Genomic DNA, 14,742 nt, shown 5'->3' on the forward strand with positions numbered 1-14,742 from the left:
CAACGATCTGTTCAAAATGTCTAAAATCTGAAACCTGGTAGCCTAAGCTGAATGTGATTCACGTTATGTTACATATATATATTTAACAGCAGCTGTTCCTGCTTCAGTGACAATATTTCGCTAGACCATCAGCACGAGATACACCAGGTGCTAGATACACTGAATCACACAGGGTATTTTAAATGATAAAAAAACTGAACAAAATGACTATTTAATCTTTCTATGGTTGATGTGCCCTTCAGTTATGGTTGCGTAGGTTTGGAATGTAGCTCTCCGGCTGTGCTGTTAAAACCTGCTTTGTGATTTAAACGGGTTACCATTCTTATCAAACAAGACATGTATATAGAACCGAAGGCAAAATACCGCAGTTCTACATATAACTTGGTTTATCGTTTCACTTATCTCATCGCTCACTGATGAACCTGTACATTGAAGTCACTGAGTTTGATTATAAATGTGTCTGCGTTGATAAAATTTTAAAATCGAGCGAGGATGTAGGTTTATGTTCGCAAGCTAGTGTTTGATGCCGTCAAGCGTGATGATAACAACAGAAGTTACCAGGGGGCATCTCAACAATTTTTTCAAATATCCACACCATCAAACATCAAACTGAATCACATAAAGATAAAAATATACATGCCATTTTGTTCAGTATCAATGCATAAACGTAGGTAAAATACTGTTGTTTACAATTTTAATTTAAATATGTTCACCCGATTTGACACCAATGAGATTTTGACACCACCCCTGTGCTTGTATAACCATTGTTAATACAAATGCATGTTAATCCTTGGTGGCAAACTGAGGATAAACCGTACCAGGCACAGTTGAACGATGATTGTCCCTGGCGTCATTAGTTTGGCGGACGATAACAAATATACGGGGGTCGTCCTATAAGTTCGACCTTCTGGTCTAGGCAAAAATCCTTCGAGGTTTGATGCCGTGATGCCCTTGTTTTAAGGGATTGAGACTGGTTTCTACAAAAGTAAAAATGTTTTCTCTCAGGAAACGAAATATGACATATGTGAGTGAATCTAGTGAAAGAGTGCTCTCAATGACTTCGATTAAATGTAGATCCACGTTATTGGCAAGCGGAATGCAGGCATGTCAGTGAGAACTAGTGCAAGAGTTTGAGTAGTCTGTCTCACTGTCTCACCACATCATTTTGCCTACTGTCAAGCCTTCTCTGCAGTGCAAAAGCCTTAAATGAAGCAGGATTTCTTCAGGTTCAAGTGAATATCTGGTCTCTCTTTGGGGCTCCATTTCGATTAAAATGTGTTTGTTTGTTACTATCAAAATTATATATATTCAGAGCCTGAGGCTTAGTCTAGAGATTGAGAAGTTGTTAGTTGAGGAGGCCACGGATTTGTTCATCAACTACGAAATCAACTGATTAACGAATAATCAAGTTATTGAGGTTTGAGAATTGTTTATTGAAACCTAAGGTTAACAAGTGAGTGAGACATTAGGGTAACAAGTGAGCAAACGCACTAAGTGTGTAGATCGTGTATGTGTTGTTACAGGCCGTATACAGCCTGTGACCTGACATGAAGCACGATTAATGAGCTAATAGCTGATTACCCATGCATTTTAAAATATGAAGTTGTAGAACTAGTACATGTATTTATCGCATTAGAAAGGATTATAACATACTGGATAACTGATCACTCACGCGTGTGTTGGAGTGACCAACGTTGTTGTTAAGCTCCAGCAGGTCCGTGTGCCGTGCCTCACCCCGCTGCAAGAACCCAAGGCCATAAGAGGGTCCCTGTGGCTCCTCTGGGAACACATACCAAATTCCGATACCCTGAAATAACATCATTGTAGAAGGACAAGCCAATCGGAATGCACATTTATGATAATTATTTAATCTTTCTATCTACCCATCACACAGAAGAGGAAGATGACAATCGTTACAACTGTAGTTGTTCGTCGGTTTTCACCCTATAATAGGTAACGGACACATACAACAAAATTTCTATTTCTCTCTCACTCTTCGTACAAACATGACCAAGTCGAATCCGGATCGTCACAAGCGTCAGATTTTGTACGACCCGAGAGAATGCCACCAGCGGCCACGTTGTTTCTGAGATACACTAGAGGTGACGTCAGCCGAAATGTCGCGGAATTTCTGAGATGAAAAAAACCACAATCTTCCGGGGTTGTGAGCATTTGGTTATACTGAACTGGAGACTGGTGAAAACAAATGTACAAGTGTTCCTACATTCCCAGATACAGGTGACGTGCAGCTGCCCCCTAGGAAGAGAAAGAGATGGGTTTCGGTTTTATTAAGCAGTTTGATGTGTGAGGAAGTCAACAGCAGTGAGTGAATGAGTGTGGCTTTACGCCGCCTTAAGCAATATTCCAGCATTATCACAGCCAGAGACACCAGTCATTGACCTCACACACTGTACCCATGAGGGGAATCTAACCCGGGTCTGTAAGGTGACGGAGTGTTCCATCGACCAATCAGATGCAGACCTTGTACGTTCACCCTTTTAGAAAAACCCACCTGGAAGTTTTTAATATAGAAATGTGTAACGCATCAGGCGAGTGGGTCAACTGTACTCATTCTAATACGGTGGGACTGTTCACCCCAACCCCTGATATTTTGAAGGATATTTCTTCATGCCCTGAACAAGTAATAAAGTGACTCAAAATGTAAGCTGCTAGAAACAAACTTATATAAAGTCACTGAAGGCGTGATACAGGGCGACCTACTTTTCTATTCCAAGTCGTTCGTGCATTGGAGACCTGCATTGAATAAGTGAATATTTCCCACTGAGGCAAACAAGGGTATTGCCATCTTTTTTTAAAAAAATATCTATGTTTGCTGTCGATAGGCATGTCATCTTGAACACTGATTTCCGTGAGGGGGTTGCAATGGAACATCATCAAATTTGAAAATGGCACATTCTGGCGTGATGACAAAGAGTCATCATGGAGATGGACAAGATCTACAGAACTTTCCCAGCGGTTACACGGCAGTAACAGATACTGTAGTTGTAGTGCTAGGAATGCACAGCGGTTTCGGGACTAGACACCAACATAAGGAGCGTACTCTATATCAGAGGGCAGGATAGTTCCGTGTTTGGTAGCCGCACCAAGGTTGCCGTCGAAGACGTTCCTCTTCTCTCCGCCGTCCTCAAGGAAGTAGCAATGTCCCAGGTGGTCGTAGGCAACGTTGTCTTGAACCTGGATGGATGGACTGATGGTGAGTGAACGGGTGTATGATGGGTATGCAGACTGATGGATGGATGGATGGATGGATAGTACGGGCGGATACTGCAGAGAAATTTCATTTTTTGCGATATATACCACAATATATTGCAAGAAGTATTTAAAACGAAAAACGACTTTCGACGACTAATCGAGTTAATGCTTTATTTACAAAGCAAAAACACAACAAATTCAGTATTTTTGATTAAGCTCTAATAACTTTCAATCATGAAAAACATGAAACTGTAACTCACAGTTACACCATGTGATCCATGTACAATAACACAGCGGCTGAAAGTGTGGTGTATGGACCTCTGTCTGACCCACGCAGGGTCAGAGTAGCCACCAACTTTATCTACGTCGTGACACATGTGGACATGGATTGGTTAGAAACCTTAAACAGAGGAGAGGACACAGGTAGACGAGGATTTGATAGAAACCTGAAACAGAGGCTGGACTGGATAGAGTCCTGAAACAAAGGTCACGGCTCATGTGGATGGAACTTAATGCGGTAGAATCCTGAACCAGAGGTCGCTACACACAAGGAAGTGGATGTATAGAAACTTGAAACAGAAGTCGTGTGGAGTGGATTGGGCAGAAACCCGAAACAGGTCATGGCTCATGTGGAAGTGGATCGGGTAGAATCCGGAAACAGAGGTCGTGACATACTAGTATATGAACGTGGATCGGGTTGAAACTTGAAACAGAGGTCACGAAGTGGATTGGGTAAAATCTTGTAACAGAGGTCAGGACACACGAGGAAGTGGTTTGGGTAGAAGCCTTATAAACACAAAACAAGTTGTGACATAAGTGAAATTCTACTGACATTTGCAAACATATCCACATACTATTGCAAACGTTTTAAATGTTTAAGTCAAATTCAAACAACACGTGTTTTAATGCCATCCTCAGAAATTACACCCACCTTTCTCTGACTGTTGACCCATGTGCGTCAGCTCCACGCCGTCAATGTGGACGTTTTTATACCCCCTCACAAACTACAGGAATAACGGTACTCTGTAGTTAGCTATGCCCATATGGCATCGAATGTGAAGTTTAATCGAATTCACCTGACGCAGCTAATCATGCAAATTATGGACAAGTTCTGTTCAAACCATAAAATGGTTTAAGATCGAGAAATATTCTGTTAATTCCGGAATACATATACATACTTTCTTGATTTCTCATTACTGAACTATGAAATTTGCGATATTTTCAGCAGCAAACTAAACAGTGTGGCACCTATAAGGTGCACATTGGGTTGTCAAACGGGCTATCTAGTTAAATTTCAGGTAAGAACAGAAGAAATATGTAAAGTATTTATTTAACTTCGCATGGTACTTTGACCAAAGAATAACATGAATAGAATGACGTCGACAGTGTTACTCTATCAAAATGTCCACTTCGACATCCGGCGAGCGGTTAATATGTCACGTACCTTCATGTGACCTCCAAAGGTGTGGTAGTTGTAAGTGTCACAGTTGGCGTTGCCAGGGGGACACATGTTCTCCATGCGACCCTCGATGACGATGTTGCGAGTTAGAAGTCCCACCTCCGCTCTCTCATCCACTCTGTCTATCATCTCGCCCCAGTGCATGGATGCTGCTTCCACTGAGGTGAGTACATGCGTTCGTGCTCGTGTACGTGAGTGAATGAGGTTTAATGCTGCTATCAGTTACATACCATCACAGTATCCACAGTGAGGATAAGCAGTGGATACTTCTGTCGAAATCTACTGATCGGTAAGCGGGGAAATAAATGTTGTTTTAAGCATTCAGCACTATTACATATTTCACTACATTCGTGAGTGAGTATGGTTTTCCGCCGCTTTTAGCAATGTTCCAGCAATATCACGGTGAGGGACACTGTTATGTTTTTGATTGGCCCTCGTTGAAAAATTAAGGTTAACCCGTGAAATACTTCGTTTGTACAGTTTAATGTTCTGCTATTTTTCAATCGTGTCGCTACATCGGCTTGGTTACAATAAAAAAGCTGAATTCGCAAAAACATACGAAACACGACAAAACCAGGTCCATGTAAAACAACAACTGAATCGAATTCAGAACATCATGTCAGAGCAGACACTAAAAGTTGGCTTCACACATTTCACTCATGTCGGGAATCTAGCCCGTGTCTTCAGTATGTCCACTAACGCTTTAAAAACTAGGCTACCCCACTGTCCGCAAGATGTATTTATATTATATTATATTTACATGTGAATACCGAGTCTGTGCCAGACAAACCAGTGATCGATAGCTTGAGCAACAACAAGCTCCGAACGTTAACTCGCGATCATCCAAACCATACAGTGAACTCAATACTTGCGATTAATATACAAATGTTGTGACTGATGGAAAGGATGACAATAAATGGATGAACAAGTTCTTTATTCCTGTGAGAGCGACGTTTTGGTGTAGGTTTCAACACCGTCCCACAGCAATAAGGAATTTGATCATCCATATATACTGCTCTAGCTTCCACATACCTCTCCGAGAAACTTACCCTTTCGCTCATGTTGATTTGTAGGCATGCTGTTCGTTAAAATGAAGGGCGGGTAATTTGCGGTTGCAAGAACGCCCGTGTTGACTGCTCCGCATCATGATGCTTAAAATGAAGGGATGGTAATTTGCGATGGCAAGAACGCCCGTGTTGACTGCTCCGCATCATGATGCTTAAAATGAAGGGATGGTAATTTGCGATGGCAAGAACCGCTGGAATGGATCCAGGAGGACTTACCAAAATGTTTTGGGATGGACTAGCACTTGTGAACACATGGACTAGGACAAGAACAGACATGTGAAACAAGAAAAAACAAGTGAAGGATAGTCAATCTGTATCTGATTGTGACGACACGTGGTACATTTCCTCACAGTTGCCGTCTCCAGCTGTTCCCGAAGGTAGTCGTGGACGTGATGAAAATACGGTCCCCTGGAGTGAGTGAGTGTGTGTGAGAGTTTATCGATGTTTTTAGGGGTAGTTACAATTCCACGTGGAAAAAAGATAAGGCAACCAAGCCTTATTATTTAGAGTCTACCCACAGCATTCAAGCTTTATCACGCAAACAAGTGGAGGGCAGAATGAGCATCGATGCACACAAATGGGATGCGATGGCATGTGTGAACCAAGGCACACTGACCACCGCATTCCTTTAATCACTTCTTACGACAAGTATGGGCTAGTGAACCCAATTTTTACCCGGGTCTTCGCAGGGTGCATAGTCAACAAACTGAAAAAGCTGAAATAACCTGTTGAATCATTGTTTTCGCGAATAAAATGGTCATACACAATGCTCAAAAATCACTAGATTTTTAACATGACCGTAGTTTATCTGTATGTGAGTACCACGTATAGACGCCATCGAACTGTCATATGGCACATTTACCGGTTTCTTCCCATTATGACTACCCCCGTTATGACTTCTAATAATTATTAAAATACACATATAATGGACCACCCCTGCACTTAATAATGTACTGTGCCCGTACAGCTGATTATTCCCAGTTTGGAGATCACTCCTCTACAACCCAAACTAAAGTACTTTGAAAATTTAAAATACAGATTGATTGTTTTGAAAGTGCCGAGGCTATGATAATCCTTCTACTCTGATCAAAGATATGGATACTCACGCTTCATCCATACATTCATTTGTTTTGAAAACCGGACATATTTGGAGATCACTCCTGTACAACCCAAGCTAAGGTAATCCTACTCTGATTAAAAAAATAAAACGTTTTAACTACCATATTTATCAACAAGTATATACGACCCAGTTACACGTATTTTGATTTAGCTATGGCTGGTGTTCAGAGGGCAGAGTTTGTTATATCACAGAGAGGAGCCCGACAAGTGTTGCTTGCTGGATTTCGGTACAGGTTGACCAAGTCTGGAATTGTGTTTGACTACTGGAACTGTGTTGTTCCTAGGTGTAGAAGCAACTTGTCAACAACTGGAGAGTTCATCAGAGCAGTTACTGGCGAGCACAATCACGGGCCCGACAATCCAGCCACAGTTAGACTCATGAGCACATTCCGAAAAAGAGCCAGAGATGAGTCAACACCATTGCCCCAAATGTACAATGAAGAACTCCTCCAACTGCCTGTTGATGCTGCTGCTGTTGCACAACTTCTGTCCAGTTTAAAGTCAGCATTATATAGACACAGAAGGAAGACAACTACTGCATAGCCTGAACATCGTAGAGATGTCAACCTTGACGGAAGATGGACTGCTAAATCTGATGGTCGTCGTTTTCTTGCTGGTGAAGACGGAGATGGTGACAACATGCTGGTGTTTTCTACAGAAGAAGCACTCTCAACGTTACAGCAGGCTGATGTCCTCTTTACGGATGGAACTTTCTATTCATGTCCAAGACTTTGGCATCAGTTGTACGTGATTCACTCTCTCACTGGCAATACTATGATTCCATTAGCTTTCTGTCTCATGCCTGATCGTCAACGTGCTACCTACTGTAGACTTTTTCATGCGCTGAAGGATGCTGTTCAACAAAGAACTGGCAGACCTCTTCTACCTCTGACTATCCAGGTAGAGTACCTTGTTCATAAGGCTATCTCTGATGAATTCCCTAACACATCTGTTAGAGGGTGTTACTTTCATTACACATAGTGCTCGTGGCGCAAAAGTCAGGACCTAGGGCTTGTGACAGTGTACAAAGAGAATGATGACTTATCTGAGCTGTTTAGATCTGCGGTAGCCCTTCCCTTTTTACCTTCTGAACTTGTCCAAGACACCTGACTTGAGGCCATGAACCAAGCACCAGACATCCAGGGATGTGAAGCATTCAAGGACAACGTTGTGAGTGTCTGGGTTGATGACGATGCACGTTTCCCCATTCCTGTGTGGAACCATTCCGAAACAGATGGTCCACGGACAAATAATCGAGGGTTTTCTCCACTCGCTCAGACAGAGCATCAGACACAGTCACCCTAACATTTTTTAATTCATCGAGGCGATCAAGAGAATCAAGGCCATGGATAGAAGAAGAATTGCCCACTTGGAGTATGGAGCACCTGCACCACCAAGGAAAAGAATGTACAAAGATTTAGATGCTCCCATCCGTCTCTTGCATGATCAGCTCCAGAGACAACAGAAGTCGCCCACTGAATTTTTTCGGGCAGCAGGCTATGTTGCAAAACAGTTTTTGTAAATACAAATTGTAAACTGAAGAGGAAAAAATGTTGACGCCAGTAGTTTCTTTGAGTGAGTGAGTGAGTTTAGTTTTACGCCGCACTCAGCAATATTCCAGCTATATGGCGGCGGTCTGTAAATAATCGAGTCTAGACCAGACAATCCAGTGATCAACAGCATGAGCATCGATCTGCGCAATTGGGAACCGATGACATGTCAGCGAGCCTGACCACCCGATCCCGTTAGTCGCCTCTTACGACAAGCTGAGTGGCCTTTTATGGCAAGCATGGGTTGCTGAAGGCCTATTCTACCCCGGGACCTTCACGGGTCAGTTTCTTTGAGATGTCAATTACTATTCTTAATTCACTTACTATAAGGTGTACATCATGTATAGCTACATATATATCTAAATATAATTACCTATGTAATTAGCTGAATAAATGTTTATGAACCCGGTACAGCTATTGTTGTTTATGGTGCTGTTGGAACGTATGTGTAAGAGTATGTTGATGAGAAACTTGGAGTAGTCACAATGGGAAGATATCGATGGAACAGTCTACCATTGATGGAGGGGAAAGAGCTAGCAATTAAAAAACACTGGACTGGAGCAAGTTGAACATTGGACGGGTAGTCAAACTGGGAGTAGTCATAATGGGAATGAACCTATTTACCTGACCGCCATGATGTGACGTCATCGATGACGTCAAGTATGGGGTAAGCACCAGCCGTAGTGATGACCCGGAAGTTAAAGCTGTCTCTATAAATTATTCTTGTTTGTTGTGCACATAGCTGGTGACAGAAAGCTTCAGTTTGTTGCCCCATGACGTCAACGACGCTGTTGCTGCCTGGCTCTCCAGATGATAGTTGACTCCGATATGCTAATCAAGTGTGTCCCGTCTCCCTGTAACATAGCAAGATATCCATCTTACACCCCACAGGCATGCATTTTTTCACGCTTGTTTCCCAAATATACTTCTCACCATGCCCACTTTTATCATTTTATTCATTATTTTACATTCTGCTATTTCGTTTTCGGACCGGTTTCGTTTCTTGGGTTTTTTTCACCTTTTTTACCTTTGGGAAACATATCAACAATAGGTCACTTGGTATCTGAAATTATCAAATTATCAGAGGTTCGACACAACAGAAATGTTTTGCTAATCAAACAGTACTGAGGGACTAAGCTATCACTTCGAGGTAACCTTTGTTTCGACTCTACAATGTTCGACACAAAGGTATTTAGCCTACTTTTTCCTTCCGCTATCAAACCAACCTTTCTGTATGACCATATTATATGCACCGCCTTTCTATTAGAGCGGATTAGCCCAGATCCCGTTACTCGACCTTGGGTCAGTGTTTCTATGGCCCCGTAGACAGGTTTTATGTCCACCAAGGGTTCGATCAGATTGGTTTTAACCGCCAACATGACCACGTTACCATCGGCAGCGCCTGGTTGAAAAGGTTAAAAATATATGTTCAGTATTGTTCTTCATGGCCAGGGGCGGTGGGGTGGAATGGGGTGGTTAAGCATTCTTTGCAGAATCAGAAAATGTTGTTGTATCGGAGTAGTATAAACAGCCAGATTTCCGTTCCACTGAATGACACTTAACAACATTCCAGCTATGTGGTGGCCGTCTATAAATTCTGGACCAGACAATCTAGTGATCAAGAGCATAATCATCGATCTACGCAGCTTGGATACGATGACATGTGTCAACCAAGTCAGCGAGTCTGATCACCCGATCCTTTTAGTCGTACCTCAAGACAAGTATGGGTTGCTGAAGATCAGTTCTAACACAGATCCTCACGATAAGTCTATACAACTATAAAAAAAATAGAGAATCGCAAGGGTCCTTCGCAAGGGTCTTTTCTCTTCTGTTTTAATTTGATCATTTAATTAACAAGAGCTAGTCTGTTAATTAGTTTCATTTCAAAGACTGGATGTCCAGTCCATCCAATTCATCACTAATATTTATGTCATATTCACTTACTTTTGATGAAGCTTGCCAGTGCTGCTGGGTCAGACCTGTAGTGATATTTGTTGTACTCTCCGAGATAATAAGACGCAAATTTTAAGAAGTTGCCGGTCTTGCCGTCGAAGATGTAGGCGTTTATGCCATCCTACCAGCTGACTTCATCTTTGTGCTTACCGGTCTGTAACCGATGTCTTCAGACGGATTTAATTGTGTACAATACCGTTTACGATTATGGTTTGTAGAGAGTGAGTTATGTTTTATGCCGCTTCAAGCAGTGATTCGGTAATACATCGGTGTTTCATAATAAAGTGGGGAAAATATTATACATATCTAAAAAATGTCTCAATTAAAGCAAATCAGAGAATGAGTATAGTTTTAAACCGCGTTCCTCAATATTGCAGCAATATAATGCTAGGGGACTTCAAAAATGGACCTTGCACATTGTGCCCATATCGGGAATCGAATCACGTTCATCGGCGTGAAAAGCGAACGCTACCCCACATGACTACCTGACCGCCCCGCGGCTAAACCAACAAACTGTGGAGGGTACGGTATGCCGTGCTTCCGTGCTCCAAATTCCAAATAACATGTCAGGAAGGTACGGACCAGGAAGCCATTGTACGAAACAACTAAGTGCTGAGACTACCTTACGTCCATGTTTAGGTATGAGAGTCATGGTCATGTTAGCGTTACGTGGGTGGTGGGGTAGCCTAGTGGTTAAAGCGTTCGCTTGCCACGCAGAAGATCTGGGTTTGAGTCCCCTCTCGGGTACAATGTGCGAAGTCCATTTCTGGTGTGCGTTGCAGTGATATCGCTGGAATGATTCTAATAAGAGGCGTAAAACCATACTCACTTTTTGCCTCAGCACTAAATGTACAAAATACCCTTAGTTCTAAGACTACTTTAATTCTGTTTTAAAGAATGGGATTTACGGTCACATTAACGCTAAAATCGCTTTGTACAACGGCCACTTGGCCTCAAAGAGCAGCCAGCAGTTGACTTGATATGACCTGTTGACCTCATTGTTAGCACGAGTTTATATTTTTCAGAATGCCCCTCTTTCTTACCAAATGGTCGTATAGGAGGCCATAGTCAGCATCCAGTTTGGGCAACGTCTTAGTCAGCTTGGTCCAGGGCAGTTTCTCCTCCCCGTGCAGCTCCAGGGTGCCACCCGGGGCTACCCCGATAAACTTCTCTCCGAACAGGTGTTCGCCCAGGGTCACTTGGTAAGAGCCACGGATGCCTAGAAACGGGTGGTGGTGTACAAACATAACTTAGGTATTCACACATGTCAATGAAATTAAAATATATAGCATACTATAAGTTTCATATCACAACAGAGATGGTCATCGTACTTGCATTTGACTGCATTTGAACGTGCATGATGGGGAGCTGTCTAATACGCCGCGCTTCTGAGCGAAAGGTTCATGGATCTATCCTCGCTTGTTACCGAATGTAAAAGCCTTGGAGCTGACATTACTTGCAAGCTCTTTCAGTGTTGCCACAACCCCTGTTGTGCAATACACAACCCCGCACACTTAAAAGAACCGTTTGCTTCTAAATCCTGTTCAGAACGTGGGTTTATTTGTTTAAACCATGCAAAATATGTTACCACTCAGGCACTCACCCGTGATGTGAAATGCATTCATTTCTTTCAGAAACTTTTGATAATGTTGCTAGAAGTTGCGTCACCGATATTTATCGATAATCAGTCGATACTTAGTTATCGATTACCGATCTGTATGATCTTGTATTACAGCTATTATCCAGTCTCGCCCAAATATAGCTTGGTATTTTTGCCTTCGGTATTTAACACGCTACTGTAACCAATGTTATTTCTGCATATCCTTTACATAACATTCCCCGAAAGGGAAGAAAGCACTCTAGAATCTAGTTTCCGTCTCACCTGTGAGGGTGATTTGAGCCCGCGCTGGAAACTTGCAGTCATCGCTGCCGATGTCCATCTGGCCCTTGATGTGGATGAACTGGGTCGTGATGTTGTAGTCTCCATCCGGGCTCCACACCAGGCGATCACGTGACTCGATCGTAATGCTGTGTAGTTCCGGTGGTGATTCGTCCAAGAGGACGTGGTCAGTAATGACCACCTTGGCGTGTGCGGGTTTCTGGGAACGGTTGAAGGTGTGAGCACGTATTGGGGACTGATCGATATATATGATATATATCTTGTTTTCAAGACCTATAGCTTTGGCGCGTTGATCATGAACCTTAATACCAATCTGATCTTCAATGGTGCAGAACAGACTCGTTAAAAATGAATACTCTCTCTCTCAGACACACACATACACACACACACCCAGACACACACACACACACACACACACACACACACACACACACAAACAAACAAACAAACAAACAAACACTGTGTGCTCGCGCGCGTGCTCATATACTGAAGGGAAAACGCAAAAAACGCAAACACTCCAACCGCTAGGCTACCCCACCTCCTCTACAGAGATCTCCAAAGCAACAACCATAAAAGCGTGTACATGCACCTCACTACATGTGACCGTTATTTCATACCTCAACACATAACATATCAAGCTAAAAACAACATCTCCACACAGAGACCTATAAGGATTGGTCGTGCAGCACGCTTAATTCTCACGCGTGTGACTTGCTAATATAGGTCACTGACATGTTTTTGTCAGTTATATGTTTTGCCCTGTTAGGTCAATATCCTGTGATACATAATATTTTATCTATCATTTTTCTAGTTTTCGTCACGTGCCAGAGACCAAAGTTCGACTTCCCACATGTGTACAATGTGTGGAGCCCTTTTCTGGTGACCCGATATTGCTGGAATATCGCTAAAAACTTTGTAAAACCATACTCACTCACGCTATGTTAAAAACAAAGTACGCCTCATCGTTATACTTTGAATTAATCACTACTGTTAACAGACCCAGTGGGTTTACAAAGTTAAGATTTAAATATATTCGTATTCTACACTACCGAGCGTCAAACAGCGACAAGAAATTAGAACTACTTGCCAAATGTGGTCCGTTTGGGGTTATTTTCCATTCTGTAATTGCACTTTTCAAGAGCTAAAGACTTACAAGTCCGTCTTTGAAATGTCACCATTTCATTGTATTTATTTAACAGGACAGAAATGTGTATCCAGGATGGAGAGTTTGCGACATCTAAAAACAAACATTTCCATCCGTTCTACGTATCCATGTGTTTCGCAAATTTCGAGAACACCACGAAATTGTGGCAACGATTTAAGTATACTTCAAACGGGAGACCTCGAAAACAGAGCGGAAAGGCACCAAAATGGTATGAAACATAGTATTTCAATGCAGTATTGGGGACCAGCACCATTGACAGTCTGCTCGGATGGAATGCTCTGCCATCTGACACAGTGAATGACAGAAAATAGGGGGAAGGAACTCAAACCTCAAACTCGAACAATTTCTAAACACCGATCTAGCAAGAGTGGTCCTAAAAACCTCGCATTGGTTATTATTTTCACAACGTTTTCACAAAGAACATATGTTTTATTGTGTGTTTTTTTTTCTGTTTTTTTTTTCTTTTACTTTTTAAACCAGCTCAATGGGACCAGCACAGCCCGGATTAAAGATAAAGATCATAGAAGCGTTTGCTTATTTGTTTGTCTGTCGTTCAATGTCACACTCGGCAGTAAGTACAGATTTATGACGGCGGTCAGTAAGTATATATTCAAAACTCTCCATGATAATACATGTAGATATAGACTGAACTGCTTTCAGACTGTGGTTCGCTATATGAGAAGAACGTACATTAAAAACATGTAACAGTTATTAATGCACCCCTTTCACATGGTGCTGTGCGGAAATCCCTCCACATCATAAAACAATGAGAAAAGCAAGGGAGATACGTCTTCGCCTTGCCTTACACCAGTGAAAGTAAAGAATTCCTTGTTATTAACTCTGCAAGACATTATATCTTCATACATATTCACAATAACACTAAGGCACGTCTTGTATTTCAAATATAACCAAATTATTCCACAGTCCTTATATACATACCCTGTCGAATAGCTTCAGAAAATCAAAAATTCGTGCTTTAAACTATTCGATAACTCACTTGTTTAAAGAAATGTGACACGATGATCAGTGTAGGTTATTGGTGGTACGACTATCGTGAGCCGAGTATATGATTACGTCATCTCCGAAATAAACCGGGCTAAAGGTCAATTCTGACCATCTTTTACGAAAGGCATGGGTTGCCGGAGACGAGTTCGAACTTGGAAATTCACTGGGGTTTTAAAAAGTAACTTTACCCGACTCCCTGGCCAAGTTGAAGCACGTGACCATCTCTTCAGACCAGGAATTGTGTGAGGGCACATAGAGAACGCAGCTCCCAGAACAGACAGGCAGACGACACTAAAAAAGGCCGTCGCCAT

The 14,742-nt window shown here is 42.2% G+C and overlaps 1 protein-coding gene across 1 annotated transcript; it reads right to left on the reverse strand.

Annotated features, from left to right (window-relative positions):
* Window positions 1-783: 783 nt before the first annotated feature.
* LOC137271748 (cell surface hyaluronidase-like) lies at window positions 784-14,742 on the reverse strand. The gene is given in 17 exon segments (XM_067804154.1): window positions 784-801; window positions 1,673-1,807; window positions 2,038-2,131; window positions 3,062-3,195; window positions 3,474-3,613; window positions 4,145-4,217; window positions 4,658-4,830; window positions 6,023-6,124; window positions 6,127-6,147; window positions 9,033-9,123; window positions 9,126-9,262; window positions 9,635-9,670; window positions 9,673-9,810; window positions 10,353-10,515; window positions 11,405-11,580; window positions 12,244-12,460; window positions 14,620-14,742. Coding segments are annotated over 17 exon segments (1,971 nt in total).

Source organism: Haliotis asinina, chromosome 2 (genome assembly GCF_037392515.1).
Source record: "Haliotis asinina isolate JCU_RB_2024 chromosome 2, JCU_Hal_asi_v2, whole genome shotgun sequence".
Classification (NCBI taxonomy): Eukaryota; Metazoa; Mollusca; class Gastropoda; order Lepetellida; family Haliotidae; genus Haliotis; species Haliotis asinina.